This window comes from Perognathus longimembris, chromosome 28 (genome assembly GCF_023159225.1).
Source record: "Perognathus longimembris pacificus isolate PPM17 chromosome 28, ASM2315922v1, whole genome shotgun sequence".
In the NCBI taxonomy this organism is placed as follows: domain Eukaryota; kingdom Metazoa; phylum Chordata; class Mammalia; order Rodentia; family Heteromyidae; genus Perognathus; species Perognathus longimembris.
In genome coordinates, this window is record NC_063188.1 from 109,149,982 (window position 1) to 109,162,836 (window position 12,855).

A 12,855-nucleotide genomic window follows, 5' to 3' on the forward strand; every position below is an offset into this window, starting at 1 on the left:
CTGAAGTATGATAAAAGCAAAATAGCCTTTCTCGTGGTACTTGGAATGGAACCCAGCCATATCCTTGGGAATGCTAGATAATTGTTCTACCACAGAGCTCCAGCCATTTTTTTTGCCAGTCCTGGGGCTTGAACTCAGGGCCTGAGCACTGTCCCTGGCTTCTTTTTGCTCAAGGCTAGCACTCTACCACTTGAGCCACAGCGCCACTTCTGGCTTTTTCTATATATGTGGTGCTGAGGAATCGAACCCTGGGCCTCATGTATACGAGGCAAGCACTCTACCACTAGGCCATATTCCCAGCCCCGACCTCCAGCCTTTGACTTATTTTTATATGTTGACAGTCTTTCTAAAATTGCCCAGGCTGGCCTCAAAACTGTGATCCCCCACTTTAGTGTCCTGAGTGCTGAGATTAAAGGTGTGTGTTTTTCTCTACCAGTATTATATACTAAAATATTTACAGATGAAGTGATAAAATGGATAAGATTTTCTTGAAATCCCAAGAAGGGGGAGCAGGTAGAGAAGTAGCTGAAACACGGTTGGCCCCAGGTTGTAGGCAGGTGAGTAATGAATGTACATTCACTTTATTATTCTCTAGTTGTATACCTCTATTTTATAATTTATAATACACATTTTCTCTTTTTTGGGGGCTGGGAGGGAGGCTGGTCTTGGAGCTTGAACTCTGGGCCTAGGTGCTGTTCCTGAGCTTCTTATGCTCCAGGCTAGCACTCTACCACTTGAGCCACAAGCTCTACTTCCTGTTTTTCTGTGATTAATTAGAGAGTCACACAGACTTTCTTGCCCAGGCTAGCTTTGAACCACAATCCTCAGGCATCAGCCTTCTGAGTAGGTAGAATTATAGGCATGAGCCACTGGCACTCAGTATGAATTTTTCTTTTTATCATTTCTTTATGTGCACCCAGCATATGTTTATCTTTTTTATGAGCACCTAGCAATTTTTTTATCTTTTTATGTGTGTTAGGACTGAATTCAGGACTTCACTCATACTAAAACATGTACTCTACCACTGGGCTACATTCCCAGTCTCTGTTTTGATATGTGTGAGTCTGCATAAAATTGTAATTTGAAAAAAAAAACACTTCCATTTTGTTCTTAAGGCAGGTTAGTTTAATTTTATAGAAGAAATACTTTCAAACAATACAAATGACAAAATCAGAGAGAACAGGGACAAAAACAGAGATGAGTACTGATTATTACTTATTCCCACAACAGAAGATTAATTTCAGAGATTATCACCAAAGCCTGACAATGAAGTGATTAGATAAAGTGAAACCAAATTCCCTTTTACACAGAGTGCTAGTTCTACAAACCCTGGTGGCAGGATCCCAGCACTTCTCAACCAGAACGGCTTAGGAAGCAGCAGTTCCTTTTTTCATGAGGCCCTGTGCACACACAAGTTGGAATGGCTGGCGGAACCCCCTGGACCCATAGGCTTTCATTTGTCTGATGTGTGCAGTGTTTTCTGCCAAGCCAGCCCCATCATGAACGAGAAGCAATGAGGATGCTCCAAGTTCTCCTGCCCGCTCAGGCCAGCTGCCTATGTTATGCATGCGCACAGAGCTGCTCTTCTCTGTCTTCATGCGCCTGCATTTTCTTTCCTGACTACCATTCCACCCAGCTTTAAAGGTAAGTCAGCAACCCAGGTCTGGAGGCAGGGAGAGGACAACGCAAAAGGTAGCAAGCTCAGGTGTTTCTTGCTCCCCCTGGCTGGAAAGCAGGGGCTGCGTGCTTCCTGGGGGGCAAGGGTCTCCCACTCCACACAGACCTCTGTGCAAAGGGAGCAGTGATATCCAGTGGAAAGCATTTGTCTTGGGCTTCCTGCATGCACCGTGGGTTTTTCAACACTGCTCCTCAGTGAGGGTTGGCAGAAAGGCTGCTTCAATCCACCAACCCTTAGCTGCCCCAGGGCAGCTGCTAGAAAGAGGCACACAGGTCCACGTCTGAGGTGTCATGCCACACGGTGACAGCTCTGCCGTGTGGAACTTGAAACAGTCGACACTGCGCACACTCCAGCATCCAGCTACGGGGCACAGACAGAGGGCCTGCTCAACAGCTCTCAGGAGGACAGATGCTTTGGGTCTCTACCTCTATTGTGGGTCCAAACAAAAAGAATTAGCAAAAAACAAAACAAAACAAAAACAAAAACCAGGCCAAAAAAAGCAAGACTAAAAGCAGGAATCAGGAATGCATAGCAAGAGATGGCAACCATTAAAAGCATACAATTTTCAGTCTTGCCACCACTGACAAATTCTATTGTCTGTGATTGGTCTTATCAATGAAATGCTTTTACAAAATCCATTTTTAATAAATCTAAAAAGGAAAGTGGGTTATACAAGGAGGGAGGTTATAGACTGACAAGAGAGACCTGATTAAAAGGGCATTTCTGCAGGAGGGGAAGAAAGATCCAGGAAGAGTTCTGTTTTCTTTGACATTTCTCATTCAAGGCCTCAGAACGAGCACATTTCATCTGAAGTAAGTATGTGCCAGGCAAACTGTATCATTTGGCATTTAAAAGAATCATGGCATATTTTTATTATATTATTTTTTCCTCATGAACTAGTATTAAGATTTTGTGAGAACTAATGGGAAGACTTCAATATGGGGGGGGCATTTTGATTTAATTAGATAGATTCCTGCAAATGATTATCTGGGTAAGTCCAGTTACCTGTATGTCCTTCTCTCCACACACACAAAAAAGCACCTTCAAAGGTTATGTCTCTGCCGTATTAACTGCTGTATTTAGCCTCAGCTCACTAGAAATGTATACACACAGAGTTCCCTCTCCACTTTCCTTCATGAAACAGTAGCAGAGATCAGGAGAGCACTCCCACCCTGCTCATCTGTCAATCAGCCAGAGGTAGCAAAGGCCAGCTGCACATGCGCTAAGGAGCCCAGGCAGGATGAACGGCCACTGGTCACCATAGACAAGCACGCTGAAACCTGGGACACCGAAGACTCTGTCACCAGCTTCAGACTCATGGTAAGCACAGAAAGATGCATTAGACGACAACACAGCAATGAGAGCCAGCAGCGGCCGGGACACAACAGACACTGAGCCCTGCAATGCACACACAGCTTGTGGACACAGCTAATTAAGTACAACTGAACTATTACAGATGATATCTGAACCTAACACAAAGAGTGACAGCATACAATAGACATGGTAAATGCACCTATGAAAAACTGATACAAGTCACAAATTTAGCACATAGTGTTTGCGTTTCAGGTGTCAGAAACGAGACCGGCCCCAAGTTCCATTCTACTGCATGACAAATACGGAAGAACAAAATTTCAGTCTTAAAATACATCTTAAAGTCAGTATTTTCCTTCAAGGAAAAAAGTACTATAAATAAATTACAATACAGTGAATTTGCCTGAACTCACTTCGTTTCTGTCTTCCAGCCTTTAAGTCAAATAAAACAGCATAAAAACTGTACACTCTCAACATGATAGATGATCTTTTATAAAATAACCTGTCTTCAGAGATGTCAATTTCACAACAAGGAAAAACCAAGCCCTGTTGTCGTCACTATTATAAAATATATATGAATAGATATATGGGTTTTTTACAAAAATGTGTATATTAATAGCTTTGCACAAATATCTTAAAGACAAATTTAGCTAATCTAAGAAATTCATGAAAATAAATCAGGCAGATAAATACTTCCTGTGCATAATGCACTACATCAAACATCATCAGCTGGGAGAGGAGGTATGTTAATCCTTGGTCTGGTAAAAAATGCTATCTTCTCCCTGGAATTGGAAAGAACAACAGGTTAGATATGAATCTGATGATACTAAAAGCTTACATAAGGCTCATAGCAATGATGGTTTTCCTTACCAAACAAACTGAACTTAAATCCACACTAGTACATATGTTTGTACATTGAGTATGAATATTAATAGAAGTTATGGAGCTCTGCGAGGGCAGAAGTTAGCCCATCTCCTAAATCATGCCTAGCAGATAGATATGGGTACACAGGAAATACTTGATTTATTAATAAAAGAAAAACAACATATGCATGAATGAATTTTATGTCATTAATCGAAGGAAGCAAGTTAGTCTTTTATACTAATTTATGATGGAGATGTGAGTTTCAAAGATATCCAAAACTCAAGGAGGCTAAAAGTCAGGTGTGTATTATCCTACAATCAAAAAGAATGAACCGTTATAATGTAGATGAACTTCAAAAGTATGCTAAGTAAAAGGAGTAAGATGAGAAAGACCATCTACTGCATGATCGCACTGATATGAAGTAGCCAGAGGAGGCAAATCCAAAGGAACAGAGACTGTATTGCAGATTGGCAGGCTACGGGAAGGAGGGGGAAGGGCAGGGACTACTAAATGTGTCCAGGTACTTTCAGGCTGATAAAAGTGTCTGATAGAGGCAGTGGTGGCACAACATGGTAGATAGACTAAATGCTACTGACCTGTCTGCTCTAAAATTTCCAATTTTATGTTATCTGAATTTCACCTTCATTTTTGCAGACATAAGAGAATACAGTTGGACCTGTGCAATTCCCCTCAGGTACATAAACAAAAGCAGGCTTTATAGTACTGATTACTCGAGTTGGGAAAAGCCAGGGTGCTGATAATGCATGAGTCTCATGGATGTTGACTCTGTGACCATTCATTTGACGGCACAAACACACGCTTTCATCTATGTAGACTTTGCCTTCACAAAACGTTATTGAAAAGGCAAAGCTGACATGTATGTGTATACATGTGTAAATCAGTTATTTGTAATAGCAAACACATGGAAAGAAGGAGCAGTTTGCAAATCAGAATAGTTGGGTGAATTATAACTACTGGGTGAAACAAGCTATGATGCGATGTTTTCATTGTGAAAAATTGATTCTAGATTAGGATTACAGTTGCCACAAAAATAGTACGTAGAAATGAAAGATCAGAAGAAAACATCAAGATTCTGCTTATATAGCCCTCCTGTTCCCCCCACCCCAAGTGGTTACCTTGACTTTTTATCCTAACAAAGGTATCACAGTACCAGAGTGCAATGACAAGCACCACTGGCCATGCTAGTGAGTTCTACCCTACCTGAAGGTCTGCACTTGGATGGGCTCTTTGTGGTTTTGCCCACGCAGCTGGTAGATCTCCTTGGAGGCCTTCTTCAGCATCTTCTCAGCCACTTGTTCTTGATGGTAGTCAAGTTTGGTCTGTCTGGTCTGGAACAGAAACATTTTAGGAATACTTTTTTATTGTTACTTATTTTTAAGAGAAGAATAAATGGATCTATGTTCATTGGAGCCCAGAAGAACCAAGTCCAGCCATACAGTTCCAGATGAAAGGGAGGCCTGCCTCATCCAAATCTCCCAGGGAAAGTCACCAAGGGTGGCTGAAATCGAGTCTAGCTGACTTAAGACACCAAGCATTCTCCTCCCAAGATGGGGAACCACAGACCTTCTTCTCCTGCCCCTAGAGCTTCCAGACATATGCTGGTGCCACCACAAACACCATCCTGCTGGCCCACAGTGGGGAAAACCGGACTGCATATGCATGTGCCAGAGTCACTCGATTACCCTGTCATGAGACACTCACTTCTGTGCCAAGCACAGCTGCAGCCCCATGGGCACACAGCAGCTGGAAAGCCAGCTGAGGGCTCCCAAAGCAGGCCTGTGGCCTCTCACCTGCCGCTCTGCCTCCTTCAGCAGGCTGCGGAATCGCTCATCCCGGAGTACCCAGTGTGGGAGGTCAGTCTGGCCTCGGACCTGGGCATCTTCTAAGCGCTGCCTCAGTTCACGGAGAGCACAGATCTCTTCATTCAGCTGTCTCTGCCGTGTCCTTGATGCCTGGAGATCCAGCTCCAGGTCTAGGGAGGTACGAGCCATGAGCTCGGCCAGAGAAGACCTGCAAGACTGTGGGAGATGTTGCCTTGTGAATGTACATATCAGCTCTGGCCTTCTGGAAGGTTCTTCCACAACTATATACAGGTATGGTGTAAGTATTTCTAAGTATAGCCCAAATGACTAAGGTTAAGATGTATTTGCAAATGTACAGAGTAATGGATCTACTTATATGGTGCTGGCAAGATAAAAATAATGGCCACAAAGAAATATCAGTTGACTCAGGTGCTGGGTGCTCACTCCTGTAATTCTAGCTACTCAGGAGGCTGAGATCTGAAGATCATGGTTGAAAGCCAGTCTAAGCAGGAAAATCCATGAGACTCTTTTTTTGTTGTTATTTTTGTGCCAGTCATGGGGCTTGAAACTCAGGGTATGGGTGCTGTCTCTGAGCGTTTGTGCTCAAGGCTTCTGCTCTACTACTTCAGCCACAGTTTCACTTCTGGCTTTTTGGTAGTTAACTGGAGATCAGAATCTCAAAGGACTTCCTGCCCCAACTGGTTTCAAACTATGATCATTAGATCTCAGCCTGCTAAGTAGCTAAGGTTACAGGCATGAGCCACTGGCATTAGGCTTCATGACTCTTATCTCCAGTTAACTACCAAAAAGCAGGAGTGAAGCCATGGCATAAGTGGTAGAGCACTAGTTTGAACAAAATCTCTCGGGGACAGTGCTGAGGCCCTGAGTTCAAGCCCCAGAACCAACACACACACACACACACACACACACACACACACACACACACACACACAAACTCAACCTTCTGCCCACAAATATAATCATCTGCTATCCTTTCTGTCCTGACATTGTGAGTGGAGACCTGATCTGTGTTAGTGTAGCCTGTGTCTTTGATACGAAAGCTTTGGACTCAGGGCCTGAGCACTGTCCCTGGCTTCTTTTTGCTCAAGGCTAGCACTCTGCCACTTGACCCACAGTGCCTCTTCTGGCCGTTTTCTATATATGTGGTGCTGGGGAATCGAACCTAGGGCTTCATGTATACCAGGCAAGCACTCTTTGCCATTAGGCCATATTCCCAGCCCTGAGATTTCATTTCTGACTTGAATCTGAAAGGTACAGTTTTGCCAGTGTCCAGTTAAAGTTTATGACAGAGAAACAAACCTAAACACATAACAGCAGGAACCTGATTAAATAAATTACATGGATGAATTGTATCAGCATCAGTGGACCAAGGCCAGATGCCACAGCATCCCCTTCAGAGAGTAGGACGGCCACCATAGGAAAGAATAATCTAGGTTAAAATGTCAACAGTGTTGAAATACTTTTTTTGCAGCTGAATTATGACCTTTCTAATAATTCTTAGCCATTGGCCGCTCAGAGTAAAATCGTTACATAAAATCCATGAATTTTAAAATATATATACATTCCTGCCAGGTGCTACTGGTTCATGCCTGTAATCCTAACTACCAAGGAGGCTGAGAACTGAGGACTGCAGTTCAAAGCCAGCCCAGGTAACTAACTCCATGAGACCCCTATCTCCAATAAACCACCAAAAAAGCTGGAAGTGAAGCTGTGGCTTAAGTGGCAGAGCACTAGACTTGAGCAAGAACATATCTCAGAGCTGGAGCTAGTGGTTCATGCCTGTAATCCTAGCCACTCAGGAAGCTGAGATCTAAGGATCACAGTTCAAAGCCAGTCCAGGCAGGAAAGTCTGTGAGACTCTTATCTCCAATTAACCACCAGAAAACCACAAGTGTGGCTCCAAGTGGTAGAGTGCTCAAGGTTTTTGCTCAAGGCTACTTGAGCAAAAGAGCTCAGGGACAGTGCCCAGGCCCCGAGTTCAAGCCCTATGACCAATAAAACAAAAATCCACCCCCCCAAACCTCAAACCTCAGGGACAGCACTCAGGCTCTGAGTTTAAGCCCCAGGACTGGCAAAAAATGTGTGTGTGTGTGTGTGTGTGTGTGTGTGTGTGTGTGTGTGTGTGTGTCCCCAAAAGGACCACTACCTTACAGAGTAAAATTTCATGAGCTGGCATGATATGAAAAAAAAATCTTGTGAGTAAAGAGAAGTAAAACCATAGAATATCCCATGTAGAAGAAATGCTGGGGGCTGGGAACGTGGCTTAGTGGTAGAGTGCTTGCCTAGCATGCATGAAGCCCTGGGTTCAGTTCCTCAATACCACATTTAAAGAAAAGCTGGAAGTGAAACCGTGACTCAAGTGGTAGAGTGCCAGCCATGAGCAAAAGAAGCTCAGGGATAGTACCCAGGCCCTGAGTTCAAGACACAGGACTGGCAAAAAAAAAAAAAGAAATGCTGTATGTCAAGAAACTTGTAAAAGGTGTATACAAATGAGATTAATTTACTACCTACAAATATAAAGATCATGAATGATACTTATTGTCTTAAGATATACTGATAACATGAATATATGCTCTCAAAAGTAATATGTTAAGGAAAAAGGAAACAAAATATTACCTTTCAAAGGTAATTATCCTTCAAAGATTATAAAAATAACTTTCAGGGAAAGTACAGATCTCCTGTTATTTATTTATTTATGTGTCACTCACCTGTTTATAGCGAAGGGTTCGTCTTTCCAAAGTATTTCGGACAAAAGGGGATTTCCGGGGCAGTGTTGAACTGTCACTGTCACTTCGATAAAGCTGCATCAGAAAGCATGATATTCAGAAACAGTCAGAAATTCTTTACAGTGCAAGTCCTTTGCATTCATGTATACAAGTGAGGCAATAGGACCTGTTGAAATTGTCTTAAGAAGAAGGGAATAAGTGCAAGCGATAGAGGGGGTACTTTTTAAGCATACATGGAAACGTTACAATGAAACCCTGATGCACAACCAATATATGCTAATAAAAAGTTTACATAAAAACACACATTCTCTGCCTGTATTCTGAATGGTGCTGTTTTGGTTTTTTCTCATGGGTATTCAGATGTACTTAGGACTTTTGGTGCTTTTCACCAAATCTTTGCATTTCAGTCAAAACACAACTAAACAAGAGTTTAAGGGAAAATGAAAGATGAACCCAAACTAAACCAAACCAAAGCCACAATGCTGGTCCCCTTTCATGTCTTTCAAGTTAACCACAAGACATTTCCAGAGTAGCAGAATCAATATTTCTGCCCTATCAGTACCAACTACAACTTGATATTAGGTATGATACTTATGAAAAGCTGGCAGTGTTCTCCTATTGACTGATTGTTCTCATTTGCTATATTTTTTGGTTTTAGCAAGAGCTGGGAAAAACAGCTTTGTGGAAAAAGACCCTCTTCCTGGTAGCTGTAAGACAAGTCAACATCACTAAGTCCTGCTGTGTCAGCCATGGGAAACGATCTGGTTTTAAAGAGGGCAATAAAGAAAGTCTTCTTTATGAGAGCCAGGACATTATGGATCTCATGCGGTGGCGGAGCCTCACCGCAGAATCAATGCATGTCTGTGTGGAAGCCCAAGCCTTGCCTTCACAGCCTTGGTTCTTCCGTGCAGTTAATGTGAGATACTCAGGAAACGCGCTGGCACTGCAATCGGACCTGCCCTGCAACCAGACTAACATATCTGTGAACAAGGAGGCCTCTGACGGCATCACCAATAATGCAGACTTTTAGGCAGGGTGCAGAGCACTGCGGTGACTGCCAGTCTTCATCTGGGTGGGCAAACTTTGCCCCATCATGCCCTGTCCTCCTCAGGGTGCAGCCCCGAGTCTGCTCCCTGGAGGCAGTCAAAGGCTACAGTAAAGAAGGTTGTTACAATAGCATTCACTTGATTACACAACCACCTGACGATTACCCTTAAAAACAACCTCTCTAGCCGGGGGGTTGGTGGCTCACACTTGTAATTCTAGCTACTCAGCAGGCAGAGATCTGAGGATCCTGGTTCCATGCCCATCTGGACAAACAAATCTGAGCTATAAGTGGAGGTATGGCTCAAGTGGTAGAGTGCCAGCCTTGAGCAGAAAAAGAATAACAAAAAACAAACTAAGGAAGAGTACAAGGTCCTGAGTCTAAGCTCTTATACTGACGTGTGCACATGCATGCACACGCGCGCACACACATCTTCTCTGTCCAGGATTGTGCTATCACTGTCACATTGACAATGCCTGCCAACCTTTTACTCACATCCTATATTCAATGAGCACACTGGCTTGGGTCTCCCTTCTGCCTATCTGAAAGTGTGTCAACTCTGCACTCCAAAAGCATCTGCGAGCTTCTGCAAGTTCTGCTTCCCCCGCTCCACCTGCGACCAATGTCAAATCTCTGAGAGACTTAATATTGACTCTGGGTATCCGAATTGGGTGAAGTCTCACAAATTTGGTGGTCTGACTGCAAGGTACAGCTGTACAGATCAGATCCGTGAGTCTCCTACTGTCCCCCACAGGGCATGAATTTATACTTGCGCAAGGGAGCTAGAACCCACTCCTCCATGCTCAGAGTATCCACACTGGCTGCCACCTGCTGCTCAATGATGTTGCTATTCTACAGGCCTTCTGATCGTGCACATGGACCTAGCCTCCCAGATCTCAACTCAAGAAAGTCCCTTGCTTTGCCTTGTGGCTCCTGATGCTGATAGAGAAATGATTTACCCTGCCTCCTGAAAATTCAGGAAAAAAAACAACTCAAATTCTGAAGATATCTAGAGTTAGGCAGGCAGGGGGTGAGGGCGAGGAGATGAGTCTATAACACCAATTTCATCTCCCCTCCTCTCATAGAGTGTTCATCATTCACTGATACAACTCATGAGAATGCACACGTCCTTCTGCATAAATAAAAAATAAAAATGTAGCAAGAACAAAGAAGGAAGTGTTTTTGATGGAAACAAAGGATGGAACCCACTCACTCTGCAAACATATTGGCTTCGCGCTCCAGGAGAGAAAGTCTGTGAGCGAACGATGGTGCTACTCCGAACAAAGGGTGAGCCTCGGGCCCGACGGCTAGGTCGCTCCTTTATAATGCTCATGGCTTCTTCTGGAAAGAGATCTTCGGTGGTGGTTTCCTTGTCAACCTAGATAGGGGTTTATCCATTACTGTGAATCCTTCCATAGTGCAAGCAGTATATGCAGTGTGAACAAGAATCTCTCTGACATTTCTACTGGCTGAGTTGGCAGTTTGTGTCTACTATGTCCAAAATGGAATGGCTAAGATTCCTGTTCCCCTGCCATACACACACACACACACACACACACACACACACACACACACACATATACCAGGAGGGGCTGTTACAAGTACCTCGGTTTTCTTTTTTGTTCACTGAAACTGTCTTCATGCCACTCTGGACTCTTTTTTTTAATTCATGTACCCCATTTCTGATCTAAGAGAAAATTCTGTTGGCTTGACCACTTGTTATCAACCCTTCATCTGAGTCACCATTAGCTACTGACCATATTAGAGCAATGAGCATCTTGCTTGTATCCCCAACTGCATGGTTCCTTGCCCCTTCCATCTGTTCTCAACACAACAGGGAGCCTTGGGGAAACTTAAGCAAGCTAGAACAGCACTCAGATGAACTGAAAACAGGCACTCAACCATATGCCTGCACACAGATGTTTGGGGCAGCAAAATTCAGAGACAGGAGCAGCTGAATGTCCAGAGTGGATGAATCCACACAAGGGGATATCATTCAGCCACGAGACAGATGAAGTGCTGGCACCTGCTACAGTGTGGAACTACAGTGAAAACACTATACTGAGTGAAAGATGCCAGCCACAAAAGACAACATCTTATGTGATTTCCAGTTACATGAAATATACAGAATAGGAAAATCTACAGAAAGAGAATTTCATTTTGGTTGTCCCCAGGGGCGCGGGGTGGAGGAGTGAGTGTTACATGGATGTGGATTTTTGCTTTGAGTGATGAAAATACTGTACATAGAGAGTGGGTGCACAACACTATGACTGTATTAGATGCTATTGAATTATCCATTTAAAAATGGTTATAGTATCTGGATTTCATCTCACTAGATTTCAAAGGACCCCTTAAGTCGGATCATATCATCACTGGCTTCGACCATCTACAGGTTCCATGCTGCTCAGAGAAAAGCCAGGGTCCTAAGTGGCATTCACACCTTATTATCCCTTGGCTTCTCCTGCCTTCAGATCACATAATCCCCTTTTCATTCCACTAGACACGGCAATCCTTCTCATTGCTCTTTGGCGAAGCCTCTATGAGTTATCTTTAAGTGTGGTTAAATATAAAAATTCATCATACTAACCATTTTAAGGGTACAAACCAGGAGTATTAAGTATATAACAGATTTCCATAACTTCTTTATCTTGCAAAACCAAAACTCTGTCCTTATTAAACAATAACTCCCATGCCCCCATGCTGTTTCCCCAGCTTCTGGTGATCACCATTCTATTTTCTGTGTCTGTGAATTTTACTATTCCAGGTGCCTCACACGAGTGGAACCATATAATGGGAGTCAACCCTCCATATTGCAGTGTCTGCATCTGTGAGTCCAAGCAACTGGAAATACAAAATATTTAACAAAAAAAATCCCACAAAATTTCAAAGAGCAAAACTTGAACTTGTCTTTCTGAACCCCATGCTGCGTCCATGTGAGTGGGGTGACGCATTCACTGCATAAGCCTCCCAACATTTCACACATCTTCAGTCCCTCTCTAGCACTCATTTGAGAATTCTTTGTTGTAAAATGTTTAATAGTAGTGAAAAATTTGTGCCTGGTTTTTCAGGGTGAGGCTAGGGGCCATGGTGATAGCATGGTTTTGTGTACAGTCTGGGTAATAAAATTTCCACAGAGCACCAGTATAATGCCAACGAAAAGTAACAAATCAGCCAAGCACCAGTGGCTCCCGCCTGTTATCCTAGCTACTCAGCAGGCTGAGATCTGAGGATTGCAGTCTGAAGCCAGCTCCAGCAGGAAAGTCTGTGAGACTCTTATCTCCAATTAACCACCAGAAAACCGGAAGTGGCGCTGTGGCTCCAAGTGCTAGAGCACTAACCTTGAGCAAAAAGGCTTAAGAGACAGTGCCCAGGCCCTGAGTTCAAGCT

The 12,855-nt window shown here is 43.4% G+C and overlaps 1 protein-coding gene across 3 annotated transcripts in view; it reads right to left on the minus strand.

Moving 5' to 3' along the window:
• Positions 1-969: 969 nt before the first annotated feature.
• Positions 970-12,855, minus strand: part of Wwc3 (WWC family member 3) — a 108,705-nt gene continuing 96,819 nt past the window's right edge. For 2 of the 3 annotated variants that reach the window (XM_048335511.1, XM_048335510.1), the window contains exons 19-23: positions 10,682-10,846; positions 8,406-8,498; positions 5,665-5,892; positions 5,075-5,202; positions 970-3,771 (exon numbers count right to left, since the gene is read on the minus strand). In XM_048335511.1, coding sequence (XP_048191468.1) covers positions 3,705-3,771; positions 5,075-5,202; positions 5,665-5,892; positions 8,406-8,498; positions 10,682-10,846 — 681 coding nt within the window. In that variant the 3' untranslated portion in view covers positions 970-3,704. The remainder of the gene's footprint in view (positions 3,772-5,074; positions 5,203-5,664; positions 5,893-8,405; positions 8,499-10,681; positions 10,847-12,855) is intronic. The other variant, XM_048335509.1, reaches the window with a different exon arrangement.